This window comes from Siphateles boraxobius, unplaced genomic scaffold (genome assembly GCF_051911475.1).
Source record: "Siphateles boraxobius isolate OS27281-9 unplaced genomic scaffold, OSU_SipBor_1 16, whole genome shotgun sequence".
NCBI lineage: Eukaryota > Metazoa > Chordata > Actinopteri > Cypriniformes > Leuciscidae > Siphateles > Siphateles boraxobius.
The window spans coordinates 3676574-3704341 of NW_027508766.1; the positions used below are offsets into that span (position 1 = coordinate 3676574).

The following is a 27768-nucleotide window of genomic DNA, read 5'->3' on the forward strand; positions in this document are numbered from 1 at the left end:
AACACTTTTATAAAGTGTTTATAAAGCAACTTTATAAAGCTTTATTTTTGTTTCGGATTTGGGTGATTCAACCCGTCGCTAGTGGGGTGAATGGTGGTGACAATTATAGGGGCCCCACAAAATCCAGTAGTTATACTAGGCCTATATAGGCCCCTGTTGTATGATTAATTCTAATACTTATTAGTTGTATGCCTGAGACTTCAATGAAAACCACAAAAACATGCATTTTGGTTAAATATTTTTTTTCCAAATATCTGATTCTCTTACCTCCCTAAAAATGGTTTAGTCCGATCTACGGTATTTATTTATTATTCAGTCAGTGACAAACATCAGATGGACCCAATAAAAATGTAAGTCCCACCCGAGCTCGTGACAAGAACCAATCAGAGTTGAGGCGACAGTTGCCTGAAGTTAACGATGAACTTGGTGGAAGAGCAGGACTCAGGAGACTAACTGACTGAAAAATGTTGTGGAAAAGAAAACATCAATCAGGGTACCAGAAACGCCGTAAAACGAAGGAGACGGAGGCCAGGAGAGTTGTTGTATCCCAGTCGATCAAGACGTTCCTAAAGACAGGTTGTATTGTTATTTCGCTGGGATCGGAAAACTACCGTCTAGCCTGCCGGGTAACTGTCACTTTTCATCGGTGCGCAACACAATCGACCGAATGATAAATATCTCTACGCGACGTGGTCAAAATCCCTGTCTTTTTACACTATTGTGAATAGAGTTAAAAAATGTACACGAGTCACGACGCATTGCATTAAGCACCTGACCTGCGGCTGATGATGAATTTATCAAGACAACACGAATACAACACACTGCACTTGGATGAATACATTTATAAGCTTTATTTAATATTACCAGTTCCATATTATCTTTATAAAAAAATAAGACAATAAAATATTTGATTTTTGAAATTTGACTGCATTCTTGTAAATTTCTAAATGTTACTTTTTGATTTATGAATTATAACAGACTGGTGGGGGGGGGGGGTGCATTATTTTGCCGTTACGTTTTTAAAATTGGTTTATTATTAATACCAATTTCTTGCTTTTTGTTAGTTTTTATTAATTTGTATATAAACATTTAACTTTTTAAATAAAGGTTTAACAACAACATAACCATCTCCGGTTATATGTGGGCCTCCATGCTCATCTATTGCACAGTAGCCTAGGCTATATGATATTGGTGGAGGGTGATGGGGGCCAACATCAATATTTTTTCAGGGGCCCGAATCCTCCAGCTACGGCCCTGTCCTCTCAGGCAAAGGCCAGTGTTCAGGTATTTTGAGAGCGAACCGCTTTGACGCACCAATCAGAGCGTCGCGTTGAGCAGTCTATCGCGTGCTGTGCGCGTGGAGGATGCGCGCATGTTTGGGATGCTGGCACACTTCAGGACAGAAACAGATACACCGCGAAAACTAACGGCGCGATTCTCCTGAGCACTCGAAAAGCATCCTCTACTGCCTTCGGTCATGTCCGCCCCAACCATTCCAGGTCTGCCTTAGATATTAAGGTAAGTTCTGTTGAATAACTTTGATAAACCACTCACTTGGGCTTAATAGTAGCCTACTTTATTACTAGTGTTTAGACATGCACATTGGTTTACTAATTGCCAGCGCTACATCTGTCATAACCGAATACGCTCTTGACAGCTTCTTTGCGTTTGGCATCATAAACCGAGGAATGAAATGCACTCTTTATATGTTTGCTAGTGTTTAGCTGTATTTCTGTAACGTTACTGTCACCTCACAGAGTCGCATCTGATAGCAGTTGCATGTGCCCCAGTCTGTGTCTGTTTTACACAAGTTATTAATGAGCCGCTCAACCTTGGGTCTGCTAGGTTTCTTTTGTATTATTTAGGAGTCGATGAAAGCTAAAAAACGAGAGTCGTTTTCATCCTACACAGGAAAAAGAGCAAAACGGCAGTTGTTACCTTGAAAGAGTTATTTCTTTTGGCACTGACCCTTAAAATTACTATTGTTGGTGTAAACGAATGTAGTTTGATTCATTCGTGTTAAATCATAATGAATCCAGTTTATTTAGATGTTATAGGATACGGGACAACATGCAGTGGGTATAGCCTAAATGCAGCCCCCCTATTGGTACCTCAAACCCAGGCATGGCCTGAGATATCCCCAGTCAGCTCACTGCTTGCCTTTTAATCTATTAAAAAATCACAGATAGAAAACAGAGATAGATTGAATTATCTTTTTCAATCCATTCACTTGATTGTATATTTAAAAAAACTATGTGATCTAACAGTGAAAACTTAATGTAACTGAAAATACAATGTAAAATAAACAGTTGTTCACTTTAACTGATCTTACTTTTAAATATAACCTTATTTGCCCTAACTTAATGTATTCGCGTTGATTCAGTCTTATTAAATTATATACCTTTTTTTTTCTGTGAATAATTTAATTGACTTTTTGAAGCACATTTTTACAGTGAAAATAAACAATTTTTGCGATGATGCGAGTTTGAGTAGTGTGGATTTGTTTGCTTTTTCTAGGCTATTTTGCAGACCAACCTCCTCAATCCTCTTGAATAGCTCAATAGTTGTTGTTTTGTTTTTTTTACTTTTATGTTCTCTCAGTTAGAGGATATTGTGTCTCACTGATAAAGTGGTCTGTTAAAAATTCCTGCAGCAGAGTAATACTTGAAGTCTTGGATTACATGAAAGTCACGTTTGTCTGGTGGAAGTCTGTGCGCGGTCAAAGTGGAACTGATTAAACGGTAACCGGTCTAGCTCAGAAAAGGTGTTGTCTTTCGAAATGGAAAAAAGAAACAGAATATTTAGTTACAATGTGCGGTCAGTCAGTAACGTGGATAACCGTGACTGCAAGTAGACTGGACACATGAATGAGTTGTGTTGAGGAGGATGATGATGATGATGAAGGTTGAGTAGAAGTGATTCTGCCCTGAAGACTGTCTTTTTACAGAGAAAGTGTGGGTTCAGGTCAATATAGGAGTTCAGTTATCTTAATCACTTATACTTTCACTTACTTACTCTAGTTAATTTTAACATTCTCTAGTCCCAGAATCTGCAGTCCCAAATGTCTTCAATTTTCTTTGTTTCTGAGAAAATCCTTCAGAGCACTCACATGGAAATACAAGCAAAGCAGACACTATTCAATTGCAGCATCTCCCACATGGTCACATGTACACACACACACACACACACACACACACACACACACACACACACACACACACACACACACACACACACACACACACACACACACACACACACACACACACACACAGGTTAGTGGTTAAACTCCCTGGGATGGAGGGGCAATTCTAAACAGTAAAGTATCCATGAAGTTGTGTAAGAGACAGAAACATGAGACTCGGCTTGTGTCCAGTATGACAGACCATCTTTTCAGTAGCACATGCATACTGTAGAACAGTGAACAATGAACAAACTGAGCCAAAGATGTGCATTGATGTTTCTTGAGCAGCAAATCAGTATATGATTTCTGAAGGATCATGTGACACTGACTGACGACTGGAGTAATGATGGTGAAATTTCAGCTTTGCCATATCACATGTATAAATTACATTTAGAAATATATTACAATAGAAATCGATTATTTTAAATTGTAATAATATTTTACAATATTAGTATATTTACTACAGTTTTGATCAAATAAATGAAGGTGTGGTGTAAATAAGAGACTTTCAAAAATGTATCAACCCCAAACTTTTGAACGTGTTTGTGAGACTGATGATGAAAAAACTTAATGTCAACATTCATTCTTTCCTTCCAAAAAAGTAAACCAACAACACTTTATTAATATTTATTTATAAACACTTTAATTTAAACTAATGCATTTTGGTGCACAGACTTTCAGCAGAGTTAGAAGAAATAAAGAAATCCTTTAAATTCAATCCTTTAAAAGTAACTTTAACTTAACTTTAATAAACCTTTAAGAACAGAAAACCCCCCAAAGTCCTCCTTCCTCTTCCCGATATTGCCAGTCTTTTCTTTTCTAGCAGATGGTTTTACCTTCTTGGTCAATGTAAAGGATTTATTTTCACCCACTTTTAAGTTTTCTGATGAAAACTTATGTGCCAAAACACCCCAGTTTTGAGATTAATAAATACATTTTAAGAAAGTGTTGCTGGTTTACCCTCTCTACATGTGTTTTGCTACTTCCATGCACCTTGTTTGGTAGTGAAGTTGCACAGTTTTCACAAAACAATTCACACACACACACACGCACACACACACACACACACACACACACACACACACACACACACACACACACACACACACACACACACACACACACACACACACACACACACACACACACATACACACACACACACACACACACACACACACACACACACACACACACCCTATTTCTCTCTGTTCGGGGCTGTACAGTAGGATTTGGTTTGTTGTGAGCACACAGCCAGACAGGTGTGTTTTCTGCTCTTTAGACAGGTAATGCATTGCCTGCAGAATGTGATACTCTGGGAGTGAGGTAAGACTGAAATGGTGCTCTGAAGATTTCATCTGCACTGGAGGAATATGGACAGAAGGGATGAGTGAAGGGTTGTGAATTAAAGTACTTAGATGGTGGTTTGGTTTGCAAAATACACTCAAATACATAATGAAAAATATGATGTTCTGTGATAGAATGTGTATGCACTGTGATTCACTATGTTTGGTATTGTGGAAGAAGTGTGTTTGTGAGAGTAAGTGATGGATGCTTTTCTCTTTACGGTAGATTCGTGCTCCTCCTGTCAATTTGATTGTCAGGAAGACTATTTAATGATAATTACATTTCAGTAATATATCTGAAACTCAATTATTTCTGCCTATTTGTATTTTAAGATATAGAACAACTTAAGAGATGGCCATAGATTATGGCAAAAAAGAAAATTGCTTTGCACATGTAGTGATAACAGAGCTGTGAAGAAAAGTTAATTTCTTGAAAAAGTATTTTTAACGCTACTTTGATATTTGCAGTAACAAACTTTGTTATATAACACCTAATCATTCATATATGTTGATTGTAGCTCACTGGTTAACAATGTAGTATAGATTTATTAGACTTATAAAGTTGGCCAGAATGTCAGCACCCTTACTGTTAATAGTTTTATGTTTTGTAATGTAAGCGCTATAACATTTAAATGTCAAGCAATAAACCAACAAAAATTTACTTTAAAAAGCACTTGCAAATATTTATGCTACTCATGGTTTAGCTAATGAAATTCATAGTGATAGATTTTTGTTAAGTCTCTAATGCTCAACAAGGCTACATTTATATTGTGAAATATTATTACAATTTAAAATAACTTGTTATTTAATAAAGTATTAATTTTCAAACATTTGAACGGTATTGTGTCTGTACTCTACATTTCATCATTCTATATTTCTGATGAATTCATTTAATGTGTATGTGACATGCATGTTGTTTTTTATTAAATTCAATTTTTTTATTTGCTTCTACCACAGCTTCTTACACAGACTCACTCTTGACTTCCAGTTGCTCTGTTTCAGTGTGGGATGATAATGAAACTCTGCAGGTTCTGAGCTGAAGCTCTGCAGCTGCTGCTGAATTCTTGCCATTGCTTTGGCTCTCACACAGAGCTCTACCTGAATCTGCCTCCTGAGGTTACCTGAGTCGACCCACCTCAAAACACTACCCCATGAGGCACTAGTAAGTCTTTTGAGATTGTTTTTACTTGAGCTGCCTCAACTGCATCTACATATTGTTTATTTCTTTAGTTTAGTATTTCTCTATGTAAACCCAACAACATACCTGTACTGGTACACATGAATCTCAGCCTAAAACCGTGGGCAACATTCACTAAAACATTCACTGTGGGGGGTGTCATCCCACCACACAAAATTTTGAATGATTTTGTAATCCAGAAGTTTATGTTCATGTGTGTCAGACAGACAAAATGTGATTTAGACAGCATTCGTCTGAGAATGAACGTGTACCTGGTGTGTGTGCTGTGCTAAATATTGCATAACGGCAGTGTCGTGATGAGTGGCGGGTGAAGTTGAGACTGCGGATCCTTCTAGAGTAACGCTGGCCAGGATGAGGGGCCACAGTAACACACACCACAAGACCTGAGCTCTCAGCCTTCCTGCTGCAGTCTGATGAGTGTGTATGTATGTGTGTACACATGCAGTCTGGTTTATTTGTCTCTCTATGTATGTGTGAGCACGTATGCCTCTCTCACATGCACATGTCTGTCGATCTGCTTCGCCTTTGTCTTATTTTAGGTCTGTGAGGTGATTCGTTTGTCTCTGTATTGTACATTCCACTTATAGGGGAGCATGTAATGTGTAACATGCAAAACTGTAACAGGTTAATCATGTGATTCCAGGTCAAATGATCACACTTGTCTCCGTTCCGAACACTTGATCTAAACCTGTCATTAGTTAACCACCTGATCTTAGATCGATCTGCAATAGGTTAATTATTTAATGCATGGATGGAGACCATGAAAGCAAGAGTAGAGTTTCTCAATCAAAACGCCCATGTTAGTGTCAGTCACTTGCACCGTCTTTGTGCATGTGTCCTGGTGAGTGTGTGTACTCGTGACTGTGTCTGCTTGTGTTCAAAATACCAGGACAGACCCAAGAGCAGATTTTTTGTTATTTTAATATCAAGAAAATTAACTTAATCTCTAAAGACCATGTAACAAGCTGATGTCATATTTAACATACATTAATAATAATAATTAGTAGTGCTGCACGATTAATGATATCGCATTCTCGATGTCAAGCCTATGCGATTATATGGCGCAAAATGCTGCGATTTTATATGAAATAAACAAATTAGGGCTGTTAACGCAATTAACGTGGCATCTGTTATTTTTGTCATCCTTCGGCTATTGTTACATAATCCCGCTTTTATTCGTGCTAATGCTTTAAACCATTAATGTGCGACAAGTCAAAAGAGTGCGTGCTGCCTGTGAATGTCCTGACTTTGACTCACAGAAAGATGCGGGCCAGTATCATGCGCATGCACAGACCGGCCGCCAGAATACAGTTCTTTTCGGCGCTTGAACGAACAATAACACACACAATTATGCCAAAATGTCGTTTGTCGAGTATCTTCATAACATAAGAGCAGTCTTATGATGGACGTAATGAGTTGTAAGAGAATGACGCGCTGTGTGAGATCCACGTCTCTGTCAGCAACGGCTGCTCTTAAAGGGCAAGTAAAAGTTTCTGTCAGTAAAGTTAATCAAAGAACAAAGGGAACAGAGAAAATTGCTCACTGCTCTTGACTAAATAACTTGTGTTTAATAAGGATTAATCTATATATAATTTATGCAGCGCACACTGTTGATAACTTTATTCAATATCTGTATATGTCCTACCTGTTAGACAGGAAGGGCACAGGTAAATATGAAAATTTATTATGGGTTTATGTGAGGATTGTCTTAAGTTCACTTAAATTAAAAGCTGTTATAATTTTTGAAGCCTAATAAATGTTTAAAAAATTGATAGCTTTCAATTGTAATGACGAAATCACTGTAATGTTGGATGGCTTTAATTAATATTTAAAATGGGGGAGAGGGGTTTTTTTTTATCCAGACATCAATGGCTTATTGATCATTATAGGTGTTATCAATCATTTAGTTGTTGTTGCTAGTTTGAGTTGAGAAATACACATTTCAGAATTATCACTAATCTGTGTGTGCATTTTGCTTTTGAACCAAGCAAATTGACTCATGAAATCATTTGTTTATTATATCGCAATCGCAATATTAACCTCAATAATCGCAATATGACATTTTCCCCAAATCGTGCAGCCCTAATAATTAGGTAAATTTATATAGCGCTTTTCTGGGTACTCAAATCGCTTTACATGGAAGGGGGAATCTCCTCAACCACCACACAGTGTGCAGCATCCACCTGGATGATGCGACGGCAGCTATATTGTGCCTGAACGCCCCCCACACACCGGCTTACTGGTGAGAGGAGACAGAGTGATGAAGCCAAACAGTATATGGGGATAATTAGGAGGCCATGATGGACAGAGGCCAAGGGCAAATTTGGCCAGGATGCCTGGGATTTTTAATGACCACATAGAGTCAGAACCTCGGTTTAACGTCTCATCCTAAGGATGGATATAACATTCATAAGAATTTTTTTCTTCATATAAGAAAACGGTCTCATTTTATATTAAAGGGACATTGTGTAGGAATTTCTCCCATCTAGCGGTGAAATTGTATTTTGCATTCAAACAAATTGTGCTCTCCAGCGCCTCGCTTTTTCAAATTCGTGTTGCATCTACCGTAGCTGTTATGTACCAAAAAGCTATGACAGGATGTCTTCTGACAGCACTTCGTCGAGTTTTCCTTCGGGTGAACAGATTTGTTATTTCAAACAAACTGCAACTTCACACAATGAACAAATGAATGTTACAGTATGAATAATAACAGTGCAATGCAGCCTTTTAAACTTGCCGGGGCAGTGAAGCGTCTCTCACTGCACTGCTCCTCCGTTTCTGCTGCTTTTAGTTACGTGATGCTGGCTCTGAACGAAAATGCGTTTTGGAAACACGTTGGCCTAGTACTTTTTGACCCTCTCTGCTATTATAATTTTTCAAGATGGCGGAACGACATGGAAGCCTCCGTTGACCTACCCGTCACATGTATATAAAGATAATAAATACTTTGTTTACGAGGATAAGTCAGATAATTGGCAGAGGTATTTGTACACCATTGAGGACATATTTATGAATAAAAATATTGATTTTTAGATAATAAAATACCTAAAAAACTACACATTGTCCCTTTAAGTTTCATTACTATATACTGACATTCAAATACATAATTTGATACAATGCATTTATTAAATGCATACATGTTTTTGCATTGTACTTGTAGGCTATTTAAAAACTGCATGTAATCACAGCTGTAAGTAATTTCTATAATTGCTTAAATCTATAATAGGCTAAACGTCACATGAACAAACTGGTCTCATTGCATCCGCTTGTCCAAGGGAGTGTTAACAGCAGTACTGATGCCGATATCTATGGACTTTTAAGGTAATCTGCTACCCTTTATTCGATTTAAATATCTCAATGTTAGTGAGAAGAAAAAAAAACTTTTAGATATCAAACTGCATATGCAATGGACATCGGATATGCTCATCTTTGCTCGCTTCTTTGAAGTTATCATGAGTAAAACGGCTCTATTTAAGAAAGCACATACAAAAGACCTGAACGGGAAGCGATGCAGCCTGTTTTACAGAATATGGAAGTTTGTTGAAGTTTCCCTTCTCTTAACCCTTAAACCTAACCATACCACAAACCTGTCCCTGACCTTACCCAAATCCCACCTCATTAGTATCTACATAAAGTAATTACATAAAATTATGTAATTAATATAAAGCGTGACCATGTTGGTTGTAGTATGTTTAATGACAGTTACAGATGACCATAAGATGCTGATAATTAGGTGTGTGTGTTTGTTCTGGTGAGTAGAGAGAGAGAGCAGAAGAGAGAGAGGGGGAAGGTCCTGAGATTATTGTGTATAGAGACTGAAAGTGTGTGTGTGTGTGTGTGTGTGTGTGTGTGTGTGTGTGTGTGTGTGTGTGTGTGTGTGTGTGTGTGTGTGTGTGTGTGTGTGTGTGTGTGTGTGTGTGTGTGTGTGTGTGTGTGTCTCATTGGCAAGTGCTCCTTGAAGACAGCTGGAACACTGTGTGCTAGGACTTACTTTTAAAAGGCTGACATAAATGGTGTTTGGTTTGTGGGTCACACATGGACAGCTTTAAGTGAAGTTTATTGGCTATGGTTAAGTGTCATTGTGATTAATTAATGAAAATTCTATGACCGAATAAAGGTTCACTAATAACTATAACATTAGATATGATTAGAATAGTGACAGATTTCTACAATATATTTGAACAATACCTAAGAATATCTCAGATATAACAGAAATAAAAAGTATCAGTGCATAAAATTAGTTTTCATTTTTATTAGTTGTGTTTTTGGATTTGTTTTGTTTGTGTAAGTGTTCATAAACGAGAGCATTGCTGTTATTTTACACAGGTTGATACTATGGCAAGCTATTTGGTATATTTTGCCAAACTTACTGTGAGTTTTTGTGTATGTGACACAACTCCAGGTCAATTGTTTCAAGTTGTCCATCCACTATTATGCAGTCAAGTCTGTGTGAGTGTGTGTAATCAGTATTGGATGGCAAATACTGAGAGAGAGAGAGAGAGAGAGAGAGAGAGAGAGAGAGAGCAAGAGAGGGATGTTAAAGCACACTCGAGAGAGAGAGAGAGAGAGAGAGAGAGATAGAGAGAGAGAGAGATGGTGTTTAAGCACACTCGAGAGAGAGAGAGAGAGAGAGAGAGAGAGAGAGAGAGAGCGAGAGAGGGATGTTAGAGCACACTCGAGAGAGAGAGAGAGAGAGATAGAGAGAGAGAGATGGTGTTTAAGCACACGAGAGAGAGAGAGAGAGAGAACGAGAGAGAGCGAGAGAGGGATGTTAAAGCACACGAGAGAGAGAGAGATAGAGAGAGAGAGATGGTGTTTAAGCACACGAGAGAGAGAGAGAGAGAGAGAGAGAGAGAGATGGTGTTTAAGCACACGGGAGAGAGAGAGAGAGAGAGAGAGAGAGAGAGAGAGCGAGAGATGGATGTTAAAGCACACTCGAGAGAGAGAGAGAGAGAGAGAGAGAGAGAGAGAGAGAGAGAGAGAGAGAGAGGGGGGGGGTGTTAAAGCACACTCGCTCTCATAAACGCCTCTCATTCCACAGGGCAACAACTTAGTAGTTGTCAGTGTGCTGGAACAAGCATTGTGTCTGAGAATTTAAAATTAATTCATGGAATTTATATTAAAAATCAGATGGATGCTGTAAACCTTTTTTTAAAATAATAAGTTAAATTAAATGGTTTGTTTTACCTTAAAGTTTTGGGTCAAATAAGAATAGTGTAAACGTTACAATATCTATTTTTTTAATTATCACTTTTAATTAGTTCATAAAATAAATGTGCATTTTTAGCAAATGAGGCATTTCCTAAAAATGTTGATGTTTTTCTTCTTTCTCTTTTTACTTAACCATCCTCTTCATTTTTCTTTGTCACTCTCACGTTTCCAAGAACGGATCCTCTGACTTTCTCCCTCTATCTCCCTCTGTCACTTTCTCTCTCTGGTGGTGGTAATCTTAACCACTAAAAGGTGCTAACTCCTATTAAGCTGTCAGAGCTCTGTGTGTAAGCCAATCCGGCCAATCACTTATCAGCGGCACTGACAGACTGAAACAGTGTCATCGTGGTAATCGGAGACATTTCAGTTTCAGGCACACGCACACACCTGCACACAAACATACACACACATAACTGTATGAGAGTAACACATACTCAATTATTCAAATACACACAAACAAACACACACTGTCACCCAACATCTACAATAACATACAAGACTCTTTCATACACATGTACATATGAGTATGTGTGTGTTTTAGTTGTAGGCCCATGTGTGATGGGCAGGTTATTTTTGGACAGTGGTGTAGAGTAACACAGCAAAGCTGATGTCCAGGTAACCATAGCGCAGATTAGAAAGTGAAATATGAACACACGGTTCAATCCAGCATGTCACTCTCAATCTCTTCCACAATCCACCAAGTGACGGTCAGAGAAACAATCAGAGGAAAAAAAGAAGGAGGAGAGAAATTAAGATTAAAAAACTATAAATGGAAAAGCTTTCAGAGCTTTTGGTGTGTGGCAGCACTCTATTGAAATATCTTGTAGGCCTATTCTATCTTAAAATTAATGTAAAATCTCTTGCACTAAAATATAACCAACAATGATGATGCTGTTGTAATATTTGCATACTAAATAGAAATTGGTCTTGTCCTTTTACATCTTTTAAACAACTGCTTTTCAAAAGTGTGGGGGTCTGTAAAACGTTTTAAAAATGTGAAAGAAGAAAAATGCATGTTTCTACATTACAGTTTAGAGTAATCTGTTATCAGAGGTGACTGTCTCAAAGTATTGCCAAAATGTCAAAAATGTACAGTTCTTAGCTAACATCATGTATTTATTTAGGCAGAAACAATTATCTTATTAAAGCAATTATTACAAGTTGGGATTTCTAAATTAAATGCTCCAGGACCAGAAAGATTTATCAGAAGATTTAGAGACCGTGAAGGAGCTGTTACAATGAATAAGGACCTCAATATCAATCATATTGGGTAACCATATACACCATCAATAGTTCAATGTTCTGTAAAATACTGATCAATTTCTTCTCTTTTTCTGTATTTGTCATTTCTTCCAAGAAGGGAGCTTTATAGTTCTCTAAATTGTAATTGTCTTACTTCTATAAAGCAGGGCTGATAAATAAAAGAAAGAAAATGATCCTCTTCTTTATGATTTGTTGTCCTCTTTTCTCTGTACCAGTGTAGAATTTGGGCGGCTCGCCATCAAATGTGAAGTTTCGGATCACAGGAGTTACACAATCCATAGAACCAAAAAATTGGCCTGATCACAGACCAGAGCATTCATTTTGTGAATCCAAAAATAATTTCACATCAAAGATCAAAATAACCAAATTAAACAAATTACACATAAAAATACCATTTTACAAAAAATTATATATTATAGTCATTTACCTCTATATTAATTGTTTATTTCTTACACAGGCTCAATGGCGTCGGTGAACTGCAATGGAAAAGGAATAACCCCTCGGTTCTCTATGACCACATGTATAACCCTCTTTTAAATTATCCGAAATACAACATGAAAAAGGGAATAAACACTGTTTACTGCAACTAAATAAACATTAGTGATGCAATCTTTTACTATGCAGTTTTATACATGTTTTTTTGACCATTAATTATATTATGCTGATTCACCAAGAAAATGTGACTCAACGATATTTAATTGGCTTTTTCAGATACTGGAAGGTATAAAATAAAGGAACTTGAACACGTTTAACTACTATTTCTGTACACTTTTCAGAGAATTTCTTTAACTTAGTTCATGTAGATCAGCTCATGTCTTTCCTCGGTCATCCTCAGCTCTCTCTGCTGTTGTTATGCATGCGCACGGACACTCGCAGGATGATGAAGAGCTCTCGTTGGTCAAATCAATATTCAACTAAATAACTTAAATCAACTTCTTTATATTTGAATGTTCTTTAATAACTTTTACAATGTTCTTTAATAACTTTAGCATTTCTTTTGACCTTTTGGTTACATTAACTTGGATAATCCCCTTTTTAAATAAACAAAATGGTTACTGTACGATCTAATTTTGTAATCGAATCCTAAAGTTATCTATAGTGTCGAGCGCCCCAATAAGATCAAGTAAAACTAGTATTGAGATACAGCCTTGGTCAGAAGCTGGAAGTGAGTTTCTGTGCTATGATGGGGCCTACATTTTTCATATATATCTTTTTCTTTCTTTCTTTTTTCTTTTCCTTTTCTTTTTGCAGGAAGGAGCACAATTGAGCGGACACAACTTTCTCAACTTTCTCTTTTTTGCCAATTCATTTGGATCTAGTTGTTGTTCCTAATAAGAGGATTAATAGTTGCCAGCTTTAACGGTCTTGGGACCTAGAGATAAAGACGAGTGAATATTAATGAGAGGTAACAATTCTTCTGCCACAGGTAACAGCTATTTCAGTAATTTAGTGGGTATTGGATCTAATTATCATGTTGGTTTAAAAGCAGTGATAAGTTTATTTAGCTCTTCCTGTCCTATAGTTGTAAAGCACTGCAATTGTTCTTGAGGGACGATAATTGAGGCTAAATCATAAAACACTGTCAAAAGTTGTACATTTACGATTGTATTTCTGATGCTTTCTCAGTAAAGTCCTTACTACTAAACTTTGAATATTCAGTTCAGGTGACGCACATTTATTTGTTAAACTAACTTCTGTACTAAATAAGAAACTTGTTTTGGTTATTTTCTAAGAGTTTGTGGAGATGCTTTGGAGAGCCTGTGTCTTTCTATGTGATTTGTGTCTTTCTCTGTGATTTTAAAGACCTCTAAATGAGTTTGTTTCCATTTGTGCTCTAGGTTACGAGTTTCTCTCTAAACCATGAGTAATACTGTTGTACCATGGTGTAGTACTTTAAGTCTATTTTTATTATTACATATATTATATTATTACAGTTTATATATATATCTGTATTATACACCATTATTATACACCATTCATGTAGGGTTGGTAAGATTTTTTAAAGACTTTTCTGCTCCCCAAGGCTGCATGGATTTAAAATTTAAAAATGTCCTTTATTTTTGTGATGGCAAAGCTACATTTTCAGCATCATTACTCCAGTCTTCAGTGTCAAATGTTTGTTCAGAAATCATTCTAATATGCTGATTTGATGCTCAAGAAACATTTCTTATTAATAATGTTAAAAACAGTTGTGCTGCTTAATATTTTTTTTATTTTTTTTAGGATACTTTGATATATAGAAAGTTAAAAGAACAGCATTTATTTGAAAAGTAAATCTTAATTTATAATATAGATATCTTTATTGTCACTTTTGAGCAATTAAATGCGTTCTTGTTGAATAAAAGTATTATTTAAATAAAAAAAATTGTACTGACCCGAAACTTTTGAACAGTACTGTATTTATCTTCATCTTTGTATATTACTGTTAGTCGCTGCTTGTATTTAAGTTACTTTTCTTACGGTGATTCTTTACCTAAAACACTTTTCATTTGCTACTTCACAACCATTGGTATTTTCTTTAGAAAGTGTAAACCCTTTGTGTTTGGCCCCAGTCGGGTCAGTGATAACATTTCTGTTGACCTGGGCTACCTGCAACAATTTGCGAAACCCGTAGTGACAAATTTGGGTGTGAAAATGGATAGTGGTTTTAAACTTGATAAACAGATAAATAATGTTGTTAAATCCAGTTTTTATTATCTGAGGCTTTTAGCTAAAATTAAACCGGTTTTATCTCGTAAGCACTTTGAACATGTGATTCATGCATTTATTTCAACACGGCTAGACTACTGTAATGCGCTTTACATTGGCGTTGACCAATCCTCTCTCTCACGCTTACAGTTAGTACAAAACTCGGCCGCTCGTCTTTTAACCGGAACTCGCAAGCATGAACACATTACACCAGTGCTGGCCTCGCTCCACTGGCTTCCGGTCCATTTTAGAATACATTTTAAAATCTTATTGTTTGTTTTTAAGTCACTAAATGGGTTGGCACCTCATTATATTTCAGACCTCTTACAAGTCTATACCCCCCCACGATCCCTTAGGTCTACTGACCAACTTCGGCTGGTCACTCAAAAAACCAGGTTAAAAACCAGGGGTGACCGTGCTTTTGCAGCAGCAGCACCCAAACTGTGGAATGAGTTACCATCACAGGTCAAATTATCTCCGACCATTGAATGTTTTAAATCTCGTCTTAAGACACACTTGTATGCCCTGGCTTTTAACCCAGCTTGAGAGCTGTGTAGTCTTGTTGTTTGATGTGTTTTATATTAGTGTTTTTTCTTGTTCAGCACTTTGTAAACTTTTGTTTTTTAAATGTGCTATATAAATAAAAATGGTATGGTATGGTATGGTAAATAGTTTATAAATCATATACTTAATCAAACTGAAAGCATACTGTATTTATGACTTTCTTTCATTTTCATGGTGCCACTGCAGCCAGTCCACTTGTAGTATTAAGGTCCTTGCAATGCATACTGAGTCCGAACATTTCGCACGTTAAAAAATATATACGACCTCACGTTGTGTCAGTCACGTTTACACACTGCCTGCAATACTTTCGTTCGTCATAAAAAGAAAAATCGGGTTTGATTTTTTGTGTTCTTCGCATCCGTTGCAAGCCATTGAGAGGTGTTTTGACAATTCAGAGCCACCGAATGACGAATATGAAAAAAACGCATACGAAAATTTCAGGCTCAGTGTGCAATGACCATAAGTCTCATGGAACCATTAGGTTGGACTGCCTGCGTCCAGTGTGGGCCAGACATGATTAATAAACCGTTGACAAGTCCTGTGGTTTAGATTAGGACTGAGATTGCCTCACACACATTCACTGTTCTTCACAAGCATGTACTGCATCCACATATAGAGATTGGGCCTCATTCATAAAACACAAGCAGAATTTCTGTGTAAATCATTTGTAAAAAACATTCTTATGTACATTGTTGTATTATATATTAAAAATGTATCATGATTGATTGATCATGCTTTGTATGAATAATCCCCACTCGCTTTTTCTCTCCCTTTCAATCTCCCAACCTCAAGAAAACCTTTCTGTTCGCCATATGTGGTCATGGCTCCTCCTCTTCTCCTCCACCTTCTCCTCCTTCTCCTCCTCTCTCCACAGGTGTGTTTGGGTGGCAGTGCTCATGGGAACAGCAACAGTAGTGCGGATGGCCCCAAAAGATCCTGTTCTGATAAGGTCAAATGTCATCCAGGGATTCTACTTCCTGTGTGGCTGCCACAAAACCCTTCACTGGCAATGCAGACATTAAGAGCAGTGATCTACTTTTCATGTCTTCTCTACATGTTCCTGGGTGTGTCTATCATTGCTGATCGTTTCATGTCTGCCATCGAGACCATCACTTCACAGGTGTGAAAAAAAAGTATTTTCTATATATATATATATATATATATATATATATATATATATATATTACAGAGAGAGAGAGAGGGAGAACAAGAGAGGGATAAGAATATATATAGAATTTTTTTATGTTTTTAAAATAAGTCTCTTATGCTGGCCACTATGACAATGGTATGGTACACGGTATGACGGTGTGTGTCAACCAGCAGAGAATTTGATATTCTTTTAATCCACAGTAGATATATTGGCAAAGACATTAGTGAGCAGAACTGCTTTCAAGTAGAGGAAAAACTATGTGATTAAATGTATATGGTTGAAGTCCTTACTGTTGTAGTTTGTGTCAATCTACTTCAAAACAGAAAGAAAAAATAGTCAAATGAGATGAAGTGCCTTTATTTATAAAGTAAACTCGCTTGACTATCGAAAAATAGGCAATACTACATAAGATTTTGGTCATTCAGCCCACCCATATGATGTTGTTTTTATAAACTTAATGTGTCTCTTCTCCCTAGGCGAAGGAGGTGACTGTGACAGGAGCTAATGGAGAGAAAACGGTAATGACAGTAAGAATCTGGAATGAAACTGTCTCCAACCTCACACTCATGGCTTTGGGTTCATCAGCCCCTGAGATCCTGCTGTCTGTAATAGAGGTACGCACACAATTTGAAAACAAACCAGCAACTCACATTGCTCAGTGGTTTTTCACAAGAAAAGTGAAGGTTTTTTATAGGTTAATTATTAAACGACTGACACACACACCTCATCAGTTTAAAGTGATGACTTCAGCCGCTATTCATCCATGTCATCAAGACATATCATTTAACTCAGTGTGGTTTAACACAGTGACGGTCAGTTAAATATTTCAATTGTCAGACATGGCTAATTTTTTGTTCTCTAGAAATTATTCTGGAAAATTAAGAAATTATTCTCCAGAAATGTCTAATTTGTACGAGTATTCCGTCTCTCCTAAAACCTGAAGAAATGAAGCAACCTGTAGGGTAGTAGAAATCATACTAACCTACATCGGCCAGTGACATTCAACTGTCATTGATAGAAAAAAATATAGTCTTAAAAAGGCAGCTAAATTGTGCATTACTAATTGCTTTGGAAAGTAAAGTATTAGTATTGGTAGTATTGTTCTCTGCTTTGTATGTGTATAACAGGTGTGTGGACATGGTTTTGAGTCAGGAGAACTGGGTCCTGGCACTATAGTGGGCAGTGCCGCATTTAACATGTTCGTGATAATCGGAGTGTGTGTGTGGGTTATACCTGATGGAGAGGTGAGGAAGATTAAACACCTCCGAGTCTTCTTCATTACTGCAACCTGGAGCATCTTTGCCTACATCTGGCTCTACCTCATCCTGGCAGTCATAAGCCCTGGCGTTGTAGAGGTGTGTGTGTTTGTAAGCAGAACATGTTTGCATAATGTAGATGTTAATATTTATAAGTGGATGTAAATTTTGTGGCTAATTTTATTAACTTTGTGTGTGTGTGTGTGTGTGTGTGTGTGTGTGTGTGTGTGTGTGTGTGTGTGTGTGTGTGTGTGTGTGTGTGTGTGTGTGTGTGTGTGTGTGTGTGTGTGTGTGTGTGTGTGTGTGTGTGTGTGTGTGTGTGTGCGTGCGTGTGAGAGGTCTGGGAGGCTCTGGTCACTCTATTCTTCTTCCCTGTGTGTGTGATAATGGCGTGGATCGCTGACCGGCGCCTGCTCTTTTACAAGTATTTGCACAAACGATACCGTGCTGATAAACGTCATGGTATCATTGTGGAGATGGAGGGTGAGCTAGCACCCAGAGGCATTGATGCCATCATGGCAGACAAATATCAAAACAGCACCACCAGCATCAATATGGAGAAAACCAAAGAACCCGAACAAGAGCGAGAGGAGGTGAGAGGGCAAAATAAAACCGATTCTATGGTCAAATATCTTTGTATATTGATTGCAAATTTGTATTTTTGACCATTTTTTTAAATATTTCCATATTTCCTCTTCCTCACATACACTACTGTTCAAAACTTTGGCTTGTAAGATTTGTTTTTTCCGAAATAAATAAATACTGTCAGCAAGGACACATTAAATTGAACTCAATAAATTGTCAAATAAAAAATGTAAACATAATAGTAAAGATATTTATAATGCTAAAAAATATTTTAAATTTTAAATATCAGCAGCTATTTAAACATTTAAATGCTTATTGAGCAGCAAATCAGCATAATCCTTTTAAAATGTAATAGTATTTCACAATATTGCTGTTTTACTGTATTTTTGTATTTAAAAACATGCAGCCTCGGTGAGCATGAGAATAAAAAAAAAATCTTACTGATCTCAAATTTTAAAACAATAATAAAATATGTGATTATCTCACATATTTTAAACTCAAATCAATATTTCATGTCTATTTATTTATTCATTTGCTAAGTAGCCTTATAGTGGGATAATGCACAGTCAGTCAGTCATTATCTCAAAATAAACAGGGTGATACAAGACCTGGGGCCAGTTACCTAAAATAGCCACTATGTCAAGATTGTCTCAACAACTAGTTTGATCAACTAACTGTTAACTAAAGGTAAACAGCCTTACGTTTACAAGTCAATTTATACCAATATACCTTTTTAGGTAACTGACTTCAAAAAGGTATGAGAAAATTAGATGACTAACTTTTGAGACTAGTCTAAGCATTTTATGTAACTGGCCACTGCCCTACCAGAGCTTTTAACGATATTGATCGACTGAATATCATCCCTTACATATAAACATTTTGAACATTGAAATGAAAGATTATTGGATGTTACTGAGATTGTCTATGGTTGTAGGTGATCCGTATGCTGAAGGAACTGAGAGAGAAGCATCCGGACAAAGACCTGGATCAGCTGATTGAGATGGCCAACTATGCCACCATGCAGAAACAGCATAAGAGCCGGGCCTTTTACCGCGTACAGGCAACACGCATGATGATTGGTGCTGGGAACGTACTGAAGAAACATGCCGCAGCCGAACAGGCAAAGAGAGTCGCTGGAGATTCGACTGAGTGTGACCTGGCCACCTGTTCTCAGATAGCTTTTGAGCAGGCACAGTATCAGTGCAGTGAGAACTGTGGGAACGTGAGTCTATGGGTCTGTTTACAGGGGGGAACCGGCACCAGAACCTTCCACGTCGATTACAGGACAGAGAATGGGTCAGCCAGTTCTGGAGCAGATTATGAGTATTGTGAGGGAACGATCGTATTTCAACCCGGAGAGACACGCAAGGAAATAAAGGTGAGAAAGTGGTGATGTCTGATCCACGAACAAAAAAAGAATCATTGATTTGTAAGTGATTCAATAAAAAAAATCAGTTGAACTATGTGAATGATTCAAATAGCAAGTGAAAACACAAAAGATTTTTTTTCATCATTCTGTAATTTTGGATACATTTTGTGTGTCCTTGTTAAATAAAAGGAATGACATGTATAATTGTCAAATATTTTCAAATAAATGTTGTTCTTTTGAACTTTCTATTCATAAAAGAATCCTGAAACAAATACATCACATTTTCCACAAAAATACTAAGCATAACTGTTTTTTGTAACAATGATCATAATAGGAAATGTTTGCTGAGCAGCATATTATCAAATCAGAAGTATTTCTGAAGCATCATGTGACACTAAAGACTGGAAATATATTCCTATATTAAAATATATTCCTATAGAAATGTGTTATTTTTAATGTTATTTGTTTAATTGTTAATGTCAAAAACATCAAAAAATTTGTACTGACCCCAAACTATTGAACAGTAGTGTATGTATTCGAGTTGAATATGAGAGTTGTCTTTTAAGATGTATGTGTGCTTTTTATAGGTGGGCATTATCGATGATGATGTGTTTGAAGAAGACGAACACTTCTTTGTGCGTCTCTCAAACCTGCGAGAGGGAGAGGGTGGAACCAACACCGACGGTGCCCGACTGGTTGAACCCCTTGTAACCACAGTAACCATTCTGGATGATGACCATGCAGGAGTCTTCGCATTTGGTCAGCAGGAGCTCTGCGTGGGTGAATGTTCAGGTGTGGTGGAGGTGCCTGTGAACCGGACATCAGGTATGCGTGGGACCGTAACAATTCCGTATCACACAGAGGACGGTTCTGCTCGACAGGGTGTTGACTATGAGCACACACAAGGAGAGCTGGAGTTTACCAATGAGCAGACTAGGTAAATGGTAAAGGTTTTAAATTCAAATAACTTGTTATTTTAACTTACCTACACGATTTGAGTATTTACTATATGTACTATATTTAAGCTAAATTTTCAGCAGCTATTTTTACATTACTGATTTGGTGTGCAAGAAACATTTCTTATTGTTATTATCATCGATGTTGAAAATAGTTATATAATAGTTGAATAGAAAGTTCAAAAGAACTGCATTTGTTTGAAATTTTTTTTTTTTTAACAATGTGAAAGTATTTACTGTCACTTTTTGATCAATTTAATTTTTTCCTTTTATCCAATTTATCCTTACTGAATACAAATATTTAATTTATTTTAAAATCTTACTTTTGAACAGTAGTGTTTGCCAATTTATATATCATGTCCATTTACTATCTATGATTTAATTACAATTTTTCAGAACGCACAATAAGCATTATTAAAGACTGAAGTTGAAATTCTGAAACACTAGTTTAGCTGTAGTTTTGTAGCTAATGCACTGATATTAAACCTCGTATTACATCGCCATCGGGATTCGGCATACAAACAACCTCTATTATTTCTCACTATGCCCTCTCTTCTCATTTGAGCCACTAGAGGTCTCTTTCTCCCCAGTACTAACATTTAATGCTGTTTAGTCTATAATCCCTGCCTAGTACTTTCAGACTCTGAAACTTCTGAGATGTTCTCAAGTGTCCTGTGTGTGCTTCCAGACTCAATATTTTACGCTAAAACTGGATTCTGAGCAGGAAATGTATTTATTTTTTTTTAATAATTTTAACCGACTTACCCTGGGCTAGAAGGTTTAAGGTTGACACAAGGTGATTCCATACAGCATATTCATAGATCTCTATATCTAGATCTCATATAGATCTTCAGTACATGTAGCGATATTATAATTAAATATTATTTTTATAACATTATAATATAAATAATTATATTATAAATAAATATAATTTAAATAATTATATTGTAAATATTATATTATAACATTATAATTATGTTATATGCTTAAAGTAGAGCATTTACGATAGGTTGTATTTTGGAAGTACAAGTTTTTTGATGAACAATGTGGTTCAAATTCACATTCAAATTTTTTTCTGGCAGTTAGAGTCCACTTTTGCCAGGATTTTATTTCTTCATTCATGTGTACGTGAAATCTTATGAGGTTGAAATCTGTGCTGTAAAGTGAAGCTTCAGTGAGTACATGGCAAGGACCAAAATCATGCCGCATACACACACTGAATTAAAGTACCTTTTATTGTTAAAACAATAGATAAATCTTAAACCCTCAATGAAGCAGTGGTTTGTGGAGAGGAGAGCATGTACACAACCGAAAGCTCGTCTCAGTTCATCTGTGTGTGGGTTAATTATTTATGCACTGTGTGTTAAATTATTCATGTAGGCCCAACTCTGATGTGATTTAAATGCTGAGGTCTCCTTTAATATTTCAGAGGTAAAACCAAGAGGAAACGATTATTTGACCTTTGCTCTTTGTGTGCGTGTATCCACAGTAAGACACTACAGGTGCGCATCATTAACATGCAGGAATATGAGAAGCGAGAAAATTTCTACATTGTACTTGAAGAACCCAATTGGCTCAAGAGAGGCATCTCAGGTCTGTGTGTGTACCTATTCTTGTTAATCATCTAATATGTTATAGTATTTCCATATTTTCTCATTGTGGGAGATTTCTGTGAATGCTTGTTAATAGCCTCAATAGCCTCCCACTCGTCTCTCAGACACACACATTTCTATGACCAGTGTCCAGTTTCAGATCAATAACAACAGTACAACAGGGGGACAAACTAGATATGCGTCACTCATAGTAACTAGATCCAACTCACCTACACACACACTTCACCCTCACGCTTGTGTGTGTGTGTGTGTGTGTGTGTGTGTGTGTGTGTGTGTGTGTGTGTGTGTGTGTGTGTGTGTGTGTGTGTGTGTGTGTGTGTGTGTGTGTGTGTACGTAATATGAGCCGATGTGTGCAAATAAAAATGTTTTTACTGTATTTTCGATCAGATAAATGCAGCCTAAACATAAAAAAACTAGTGTAGAACGGTAGTGTAGATTGATTGATTGGATGATTTATTGATTGATTCAAACAATGAATCAATCAATCAATCATTTAATTAATCAATCAGTCTATGATTCATTCATTTATTCTCTACTCGCATGCTGCAAGTAGATTTGCTGTTGAATCAGGGTAAGATGATTTTACAAACTCTTTCTACATATATTATGCAGTGTATATGCATTTTTGTATGTCTACACATAAAAAAATTGTTACACCTCACATCTTAGCATTCAGTATTTATCCTTTGCTCTCCTGCTCATTTTCCTTAGCCACTCCTGGTCCAAAAGTGGAGGATGCCAGGCGTATAGCAGAGAAGGGGAAGCCCATTCTGGGAGAACACAGCAGGCTAGAGGTCATTATAGAGGAGAGCATGGCTTTCAAGGTATACATCATATGCATGCATGCATTAACAAACTCATGAAACTCAGGGTGTATTCACACCTGCATTGTTTGGTTTGATTGAATCGAACTCTAGTTCGTTTACCCCCTTGGTGCGGACCTTTTGGGCAGGTGTGAATACAGCAATCGAACTCGGGTGCGGACCAAACAACCGAACCGAGACCTAGCTGAAGAGGTGGTCTCGGTACGGTTCCAAACGAACTCTGGTACGGTTCGTTTACGGTGTGAACATGAACCGACCCAATTGCAAGAAAGCACTGCGCCTTTGAGTTAACAGGCTTCCGTAGTCGGAGTTGCGTTATGGGAAAGTGATCTGTTGTAGCCTACTACATTCCATTCCGGCGTGCTGTCTGGCCACACGTAACTGTTGCACGTCTTTCTGCGCGTCGTGTGTGCATCATTGGAATGGAATGAATGAATGAATGAGTGACAGGGCTCTCAAGTGTCACGCATTGAGCGTGACAGTCACTCATTTCGGTCTTTTGTCACGCTCTCCCGCCACACATTGTATTTCTCACGCTGAAAAACTATTTGTAATATATTTAATATGCCGCAGCGCCCAAAACTCTGGCCGCGCCGCTCTCACTGTGGAACCGGCAGGAATCAAGCGCGTCTCATCTGGTGTTGTTAGCCAATCAGAAAATAGCACTATTGTATCTGGGTAAGATTTAACGCAACAACCAATGACACCGAGTCGGCACGACACACGTGTGGTTTTGTTTACAAATTTTGGTTCACTTTCAAAAAGAGCAGTGTGAAAGCGAACAGTACCAAAAAAAATGTAAAAAAAAATGTATTTGGTCCGGACCAAAGCAAGTGAACTATCGGACTTTCCTGGTGTGAATACACCCTAATGGCGCTTTTCCACTACACAGTACCAGCTCGCCTCGGCTCGGCTCGACTCGACTCTGTTTGGTTTTCCACTGTGTAAAAGTTGTACCTGTATCTGCTTTCGGGTACTTTTTTTCGTACCACCTCCGGCGAGGTTCTAAGCGAGCTGAAGGCGATACTAAAATGTGACGTGAAAACAATGCCGATAGTTACTAAATTTACTACTATTATTATGGCAACTCGGAAGAAGTCAAACGAGGAGGTGCAGACATTCCTTTGTTTGGTTGCCGAAGAGAGGATCCAGCGAGAGCTTGATGGGGCAACGAGGAACGAAAGGCGCCGCTATGACGACCGGGTACTATTTGTGGCGATACTTTCTGCAATGGAAAACGGAACGAAAAGCGAGCCGAGTCGAGGCGAGCCAAGGCGAGTCGAGTCGAGTCGAGCTGGTACTGGTAATGGAAAAGCGCCATAAGTGCCCAATTTAGTCTGTCACATGCAGACAGAAACTGTATAAGCTGTGATTCCTTCCCTCTCATATAGGTCCGACAGGGAATGGCCCCTAATGGAGTTTTAGATGCGGTAGTAGACTACTTGCCTCAGTGTGAAGTGTGTGTTGGGATTGCCTTAACTTCATTCTTTAAACACTCTCTGACTGAATTAATCCCACCTAAATGCATGAAGATTGTGATGCAATTAAATTTCATTTTTCTCATCTCATCTCAACTCTTTCTGTTTTAATCTGTATGTTTGCTAAAGCTTTATACACAACCTATCATGTGATTTTTCAATGAAACAAAATGTTAATTTGGCTGAGCAAGTGTAAAGGAGGCCAGCTAGTAAAGAGCTGGCCTCGCTGGCCTCAAGAGGGATGCGTTAACAAGGGCTTAAGACCACAGCCTCTGGCATCAGTTGTTAGTTCGCCTATTGTCCTCACTCAAGGTTGATGAAGCAAAGTCCCTCCTCGGTCCATCGCGATGGAATGGGTATTGGGACAGTCCGGCTCTGGCTGCACCACCCTAAGGATGGCCCTGCCTATTGAGGCCAGGGGTGTGTGGTTTACCTGCACAGCTCTTTACTTGCTGGCCTCCGTTACACAAGAACAGTCCATTTGTCCAAATTAATCAGGAATACAGTCAATATTACAAACAGGAATTTAAAAAAAAGTGTAATGACTTATACAGAGCAACTGATGAAGTCTGATTGATTGCTGTTTAACGGATATATTTCTCAATCACTAAGCTCTGCTATGGTGTGCATATGTGTTTAGAATACAGTAGACCGCCTTTTGAAGGATACCAATCTTGCCAAAGTAATTGGCACACACTCCTGGAGGGAACAGTTCATTGAGGCTGTAACAGTTAGTGCAGGTAAAATCAAATAATTTGTGTTTATATATATATTAAATGAATTATGCTGTTTGTGTGCACAAAAACTTACAAGAGATTCTTAAGGTAATGTTTTATTCCTACCTTTTTTCTTTTTCTCAGGAGAAGGTGATGAGGAAGGAGGGGAGCCTCAGCAGCCTTCACACTGTGATTATTTCATGCACGCGGTTACAGTGTTTTGGAAGATTCTGTTTGCGTTTGTTCCACCCACAGAGTACGGGAACGGCTGGACCTGCTTCATTGTGTGCATTCTGGTCATTGGGATGCTAACTGCTGTCATCGGAGATTTGGCATCTCATTTCGGATGCACAGTGGGTCTCCGTGACACTGTCACTGCTGTAGTGTTCGTCGCCTTAGGAACCTCCATACCAGGTAAATATGTATGGTAGACTGTGTGAAACAAAGGCTACGTTCATACTGCCAGTTTTTGGGATTGACAACCGCTTTTACTTACAGGTGTGAGTCTCGAAATGTCCCGCTCACACAGCAACTTTCCGTAGCGTCTCGCATACTGTCTGTATGAACGTGCAACAGGAGTCAAGCCTGTATTATTTTACCTTTAACCATAGCGACACACTGACATTATGGCAACGTCCATTAAACTGAAAAGCTTTATCACTTTTGAGACGACAAGTCCAATCGAGCCACAAGGTTATCCGTCAAATCTTCATCAACTGACTGCAGCTTTTATATCTGAGTGGAGAGTCACTCATAGAATACAAGACTGAGCCTTCATATTACACACAGCTCATATCTCTGTCGCTGTAAGTCACTGAAAGTAATACCAAAGACCAAAACCCGCAACGGTAGACAAGCATTTGTGCAGTGCAGAGCAGCTCTCTCACACAGTATGACATGACAGACAACTAGTTGTCCAATCCAGTTCCGTTCATACAGCATATGTTTTCTGAGAAGATGTCAGTCCCGTAAATACCGGAACTGTGTGTGAACGTAACCATATTAAAGGACTCCAATACGGATGAAAATTAGCCTTTGGCTAAATTCGGTACAATGCATGAAATGGAAACATTTATGTTAAAAATTGTACATGGTCCCTTTATAAGTTAAAAAAAGGACTGACAACTGTATTTTGTTGCTGTATGAATGTGGACAAAATCATTTTACCAACCAGGCATTTCTCACCTCCCTTCCTTTTTTAGATACATTTGCAAGCAAGGTCGCTGCTCAACAGGATCAGTACGCAGATGCTTCAGTTGGAAATGTAACCGGTAGCAACGCCGTTAATGTTTTTCTTGGGATTGGCGTGGCTTGGTCCATTTCAGCCATTTACTGGGAGGTCAAAGGTCAGGTGTTTTATGTAGACCCTGGCTCGCTTGCGTTCTCTGTTACACTCTTCACCATCTTCGCCTTCATCAACATTGGTGTGCTGATGTTACGGCGGCGGAAATCGGTGGGCGGAGAGCTAGGTGGGCCCAAAACGCTAAAGGTTCTGACTTCAGCGTTGTTCATCGGTTTGTGGCTTCTCTACATCACATTCTCCAGCCTAGAGGCCTACTGTCACATCACCGGCTTCTGAGGACAGAGAAGACATACAGACTCTCTAAACACACATACACACTAACACTAATGGCATTCAGATTAAATTAGTTTTGTGAAAACTGTGAGAGAAATGTATGAAGTACTGTCTATTCCATGGTAATATGTACATGAAGTAGGCATAGGTTTGCACTTTCTGTATAAACAAACATACCTAAAATAAGAGAGTGTGTGAGAGAGAGCAAGATATGACTGCACAGCTATCAGGGTTATCTCTAACTGTTGTTCGGCTTTGGTTTCAAAGCACATTAGAGGTATTATGAACTTTTGATGTAGCACTTTCATGACAGAACTGTGATGTGATTTATATGCTGACTCATGACAGTAATTGATGCACCTGTGAAGAGATGCTAGGCCTCTCTCCGAGAGAGAAGCCACATATGACTCTCCATAGAAATTATCACACACACAAAAAAACCTCTTTGACAAGTGAAACTGAACAACTTTTCACTTTAGGATGTTACACATTATGGGAGGTACCTTGCAAAGTTGGTCAAGGAAATAATGTATGTGAAAATAATAATCAGAATTCACATTCAAATATTAACAAACACTAACAAGTCTATGTCATATGTCTCTTTGTGAATTCACTCAAATGTTTATTTTCAGTATTTAAATTTAAGTAAAATCCTTAATAAATTGAAATGGTTGTTTTATTGTGTTCTGTATTCTAACTGGAACATGCTGCTTTCAGAAATGAAAAGTGGAATTACTGCTATTTTATTCACTAAACATCAACAGATTACACTAGGCCTAATCTTGTAAAT

The 27768-nt window shown here is 37.9% G+C and overlaps 1 protein-coding gene across 7 annotated transcripts; it reads left to right on the forward strand.

Annotated features, from left to right (window-relative positions):
• The first annotated feature begins 399 nt into the window (after positions 1–399).
• slc8a2a (solute carrier family 8 member 2a) lies at positions 400–27646 on the forward strand. 7 transcript variants are annotated; one of them, XM_077231134.1, is made up of 14 exons: positions 426–1518; positions 5533–5692; positions 16329–16574; positions 17081–17218; positions 17732–17959; positions 18199–18453; positions 19380–19823; positions 20402–20751; positions 22260–22363; positions 23096–23208; positions 24600–24665; positions 25327–25426; positions 25547–25816; positions 26605–27646. In XM_077231134.1, exons 3-14 carry the CDS (start codon positions 16464–16466, stop codon positions 26979–26981), a joined length of 2556 nt encoding a protein of 851 aa, XP_077087249.1. In that variant the 5' UTR covers positions 426–1518; positions 5533–5692; positions 16329–16463; the 3' UTR covers positions 26982–27646. The 7 variants fall into 7 exon arrangements, with proteins under 7 accessions (XP_077087247.1, XP_077087250.1, XP_077087249.1 ...); XM_077231132.1 differs by lacking the exon at positions 24600–24665 and having other exon boundaries at positions 400–1518; positions 16247–16574; XM_077231135.1 differs by lacking the exon at positions 24600–24665 and having other exon boundaries at positions 404–1518; positions 5519–5692.
• Positions 27647–27768: the final 122 nt, after the last annotated feature.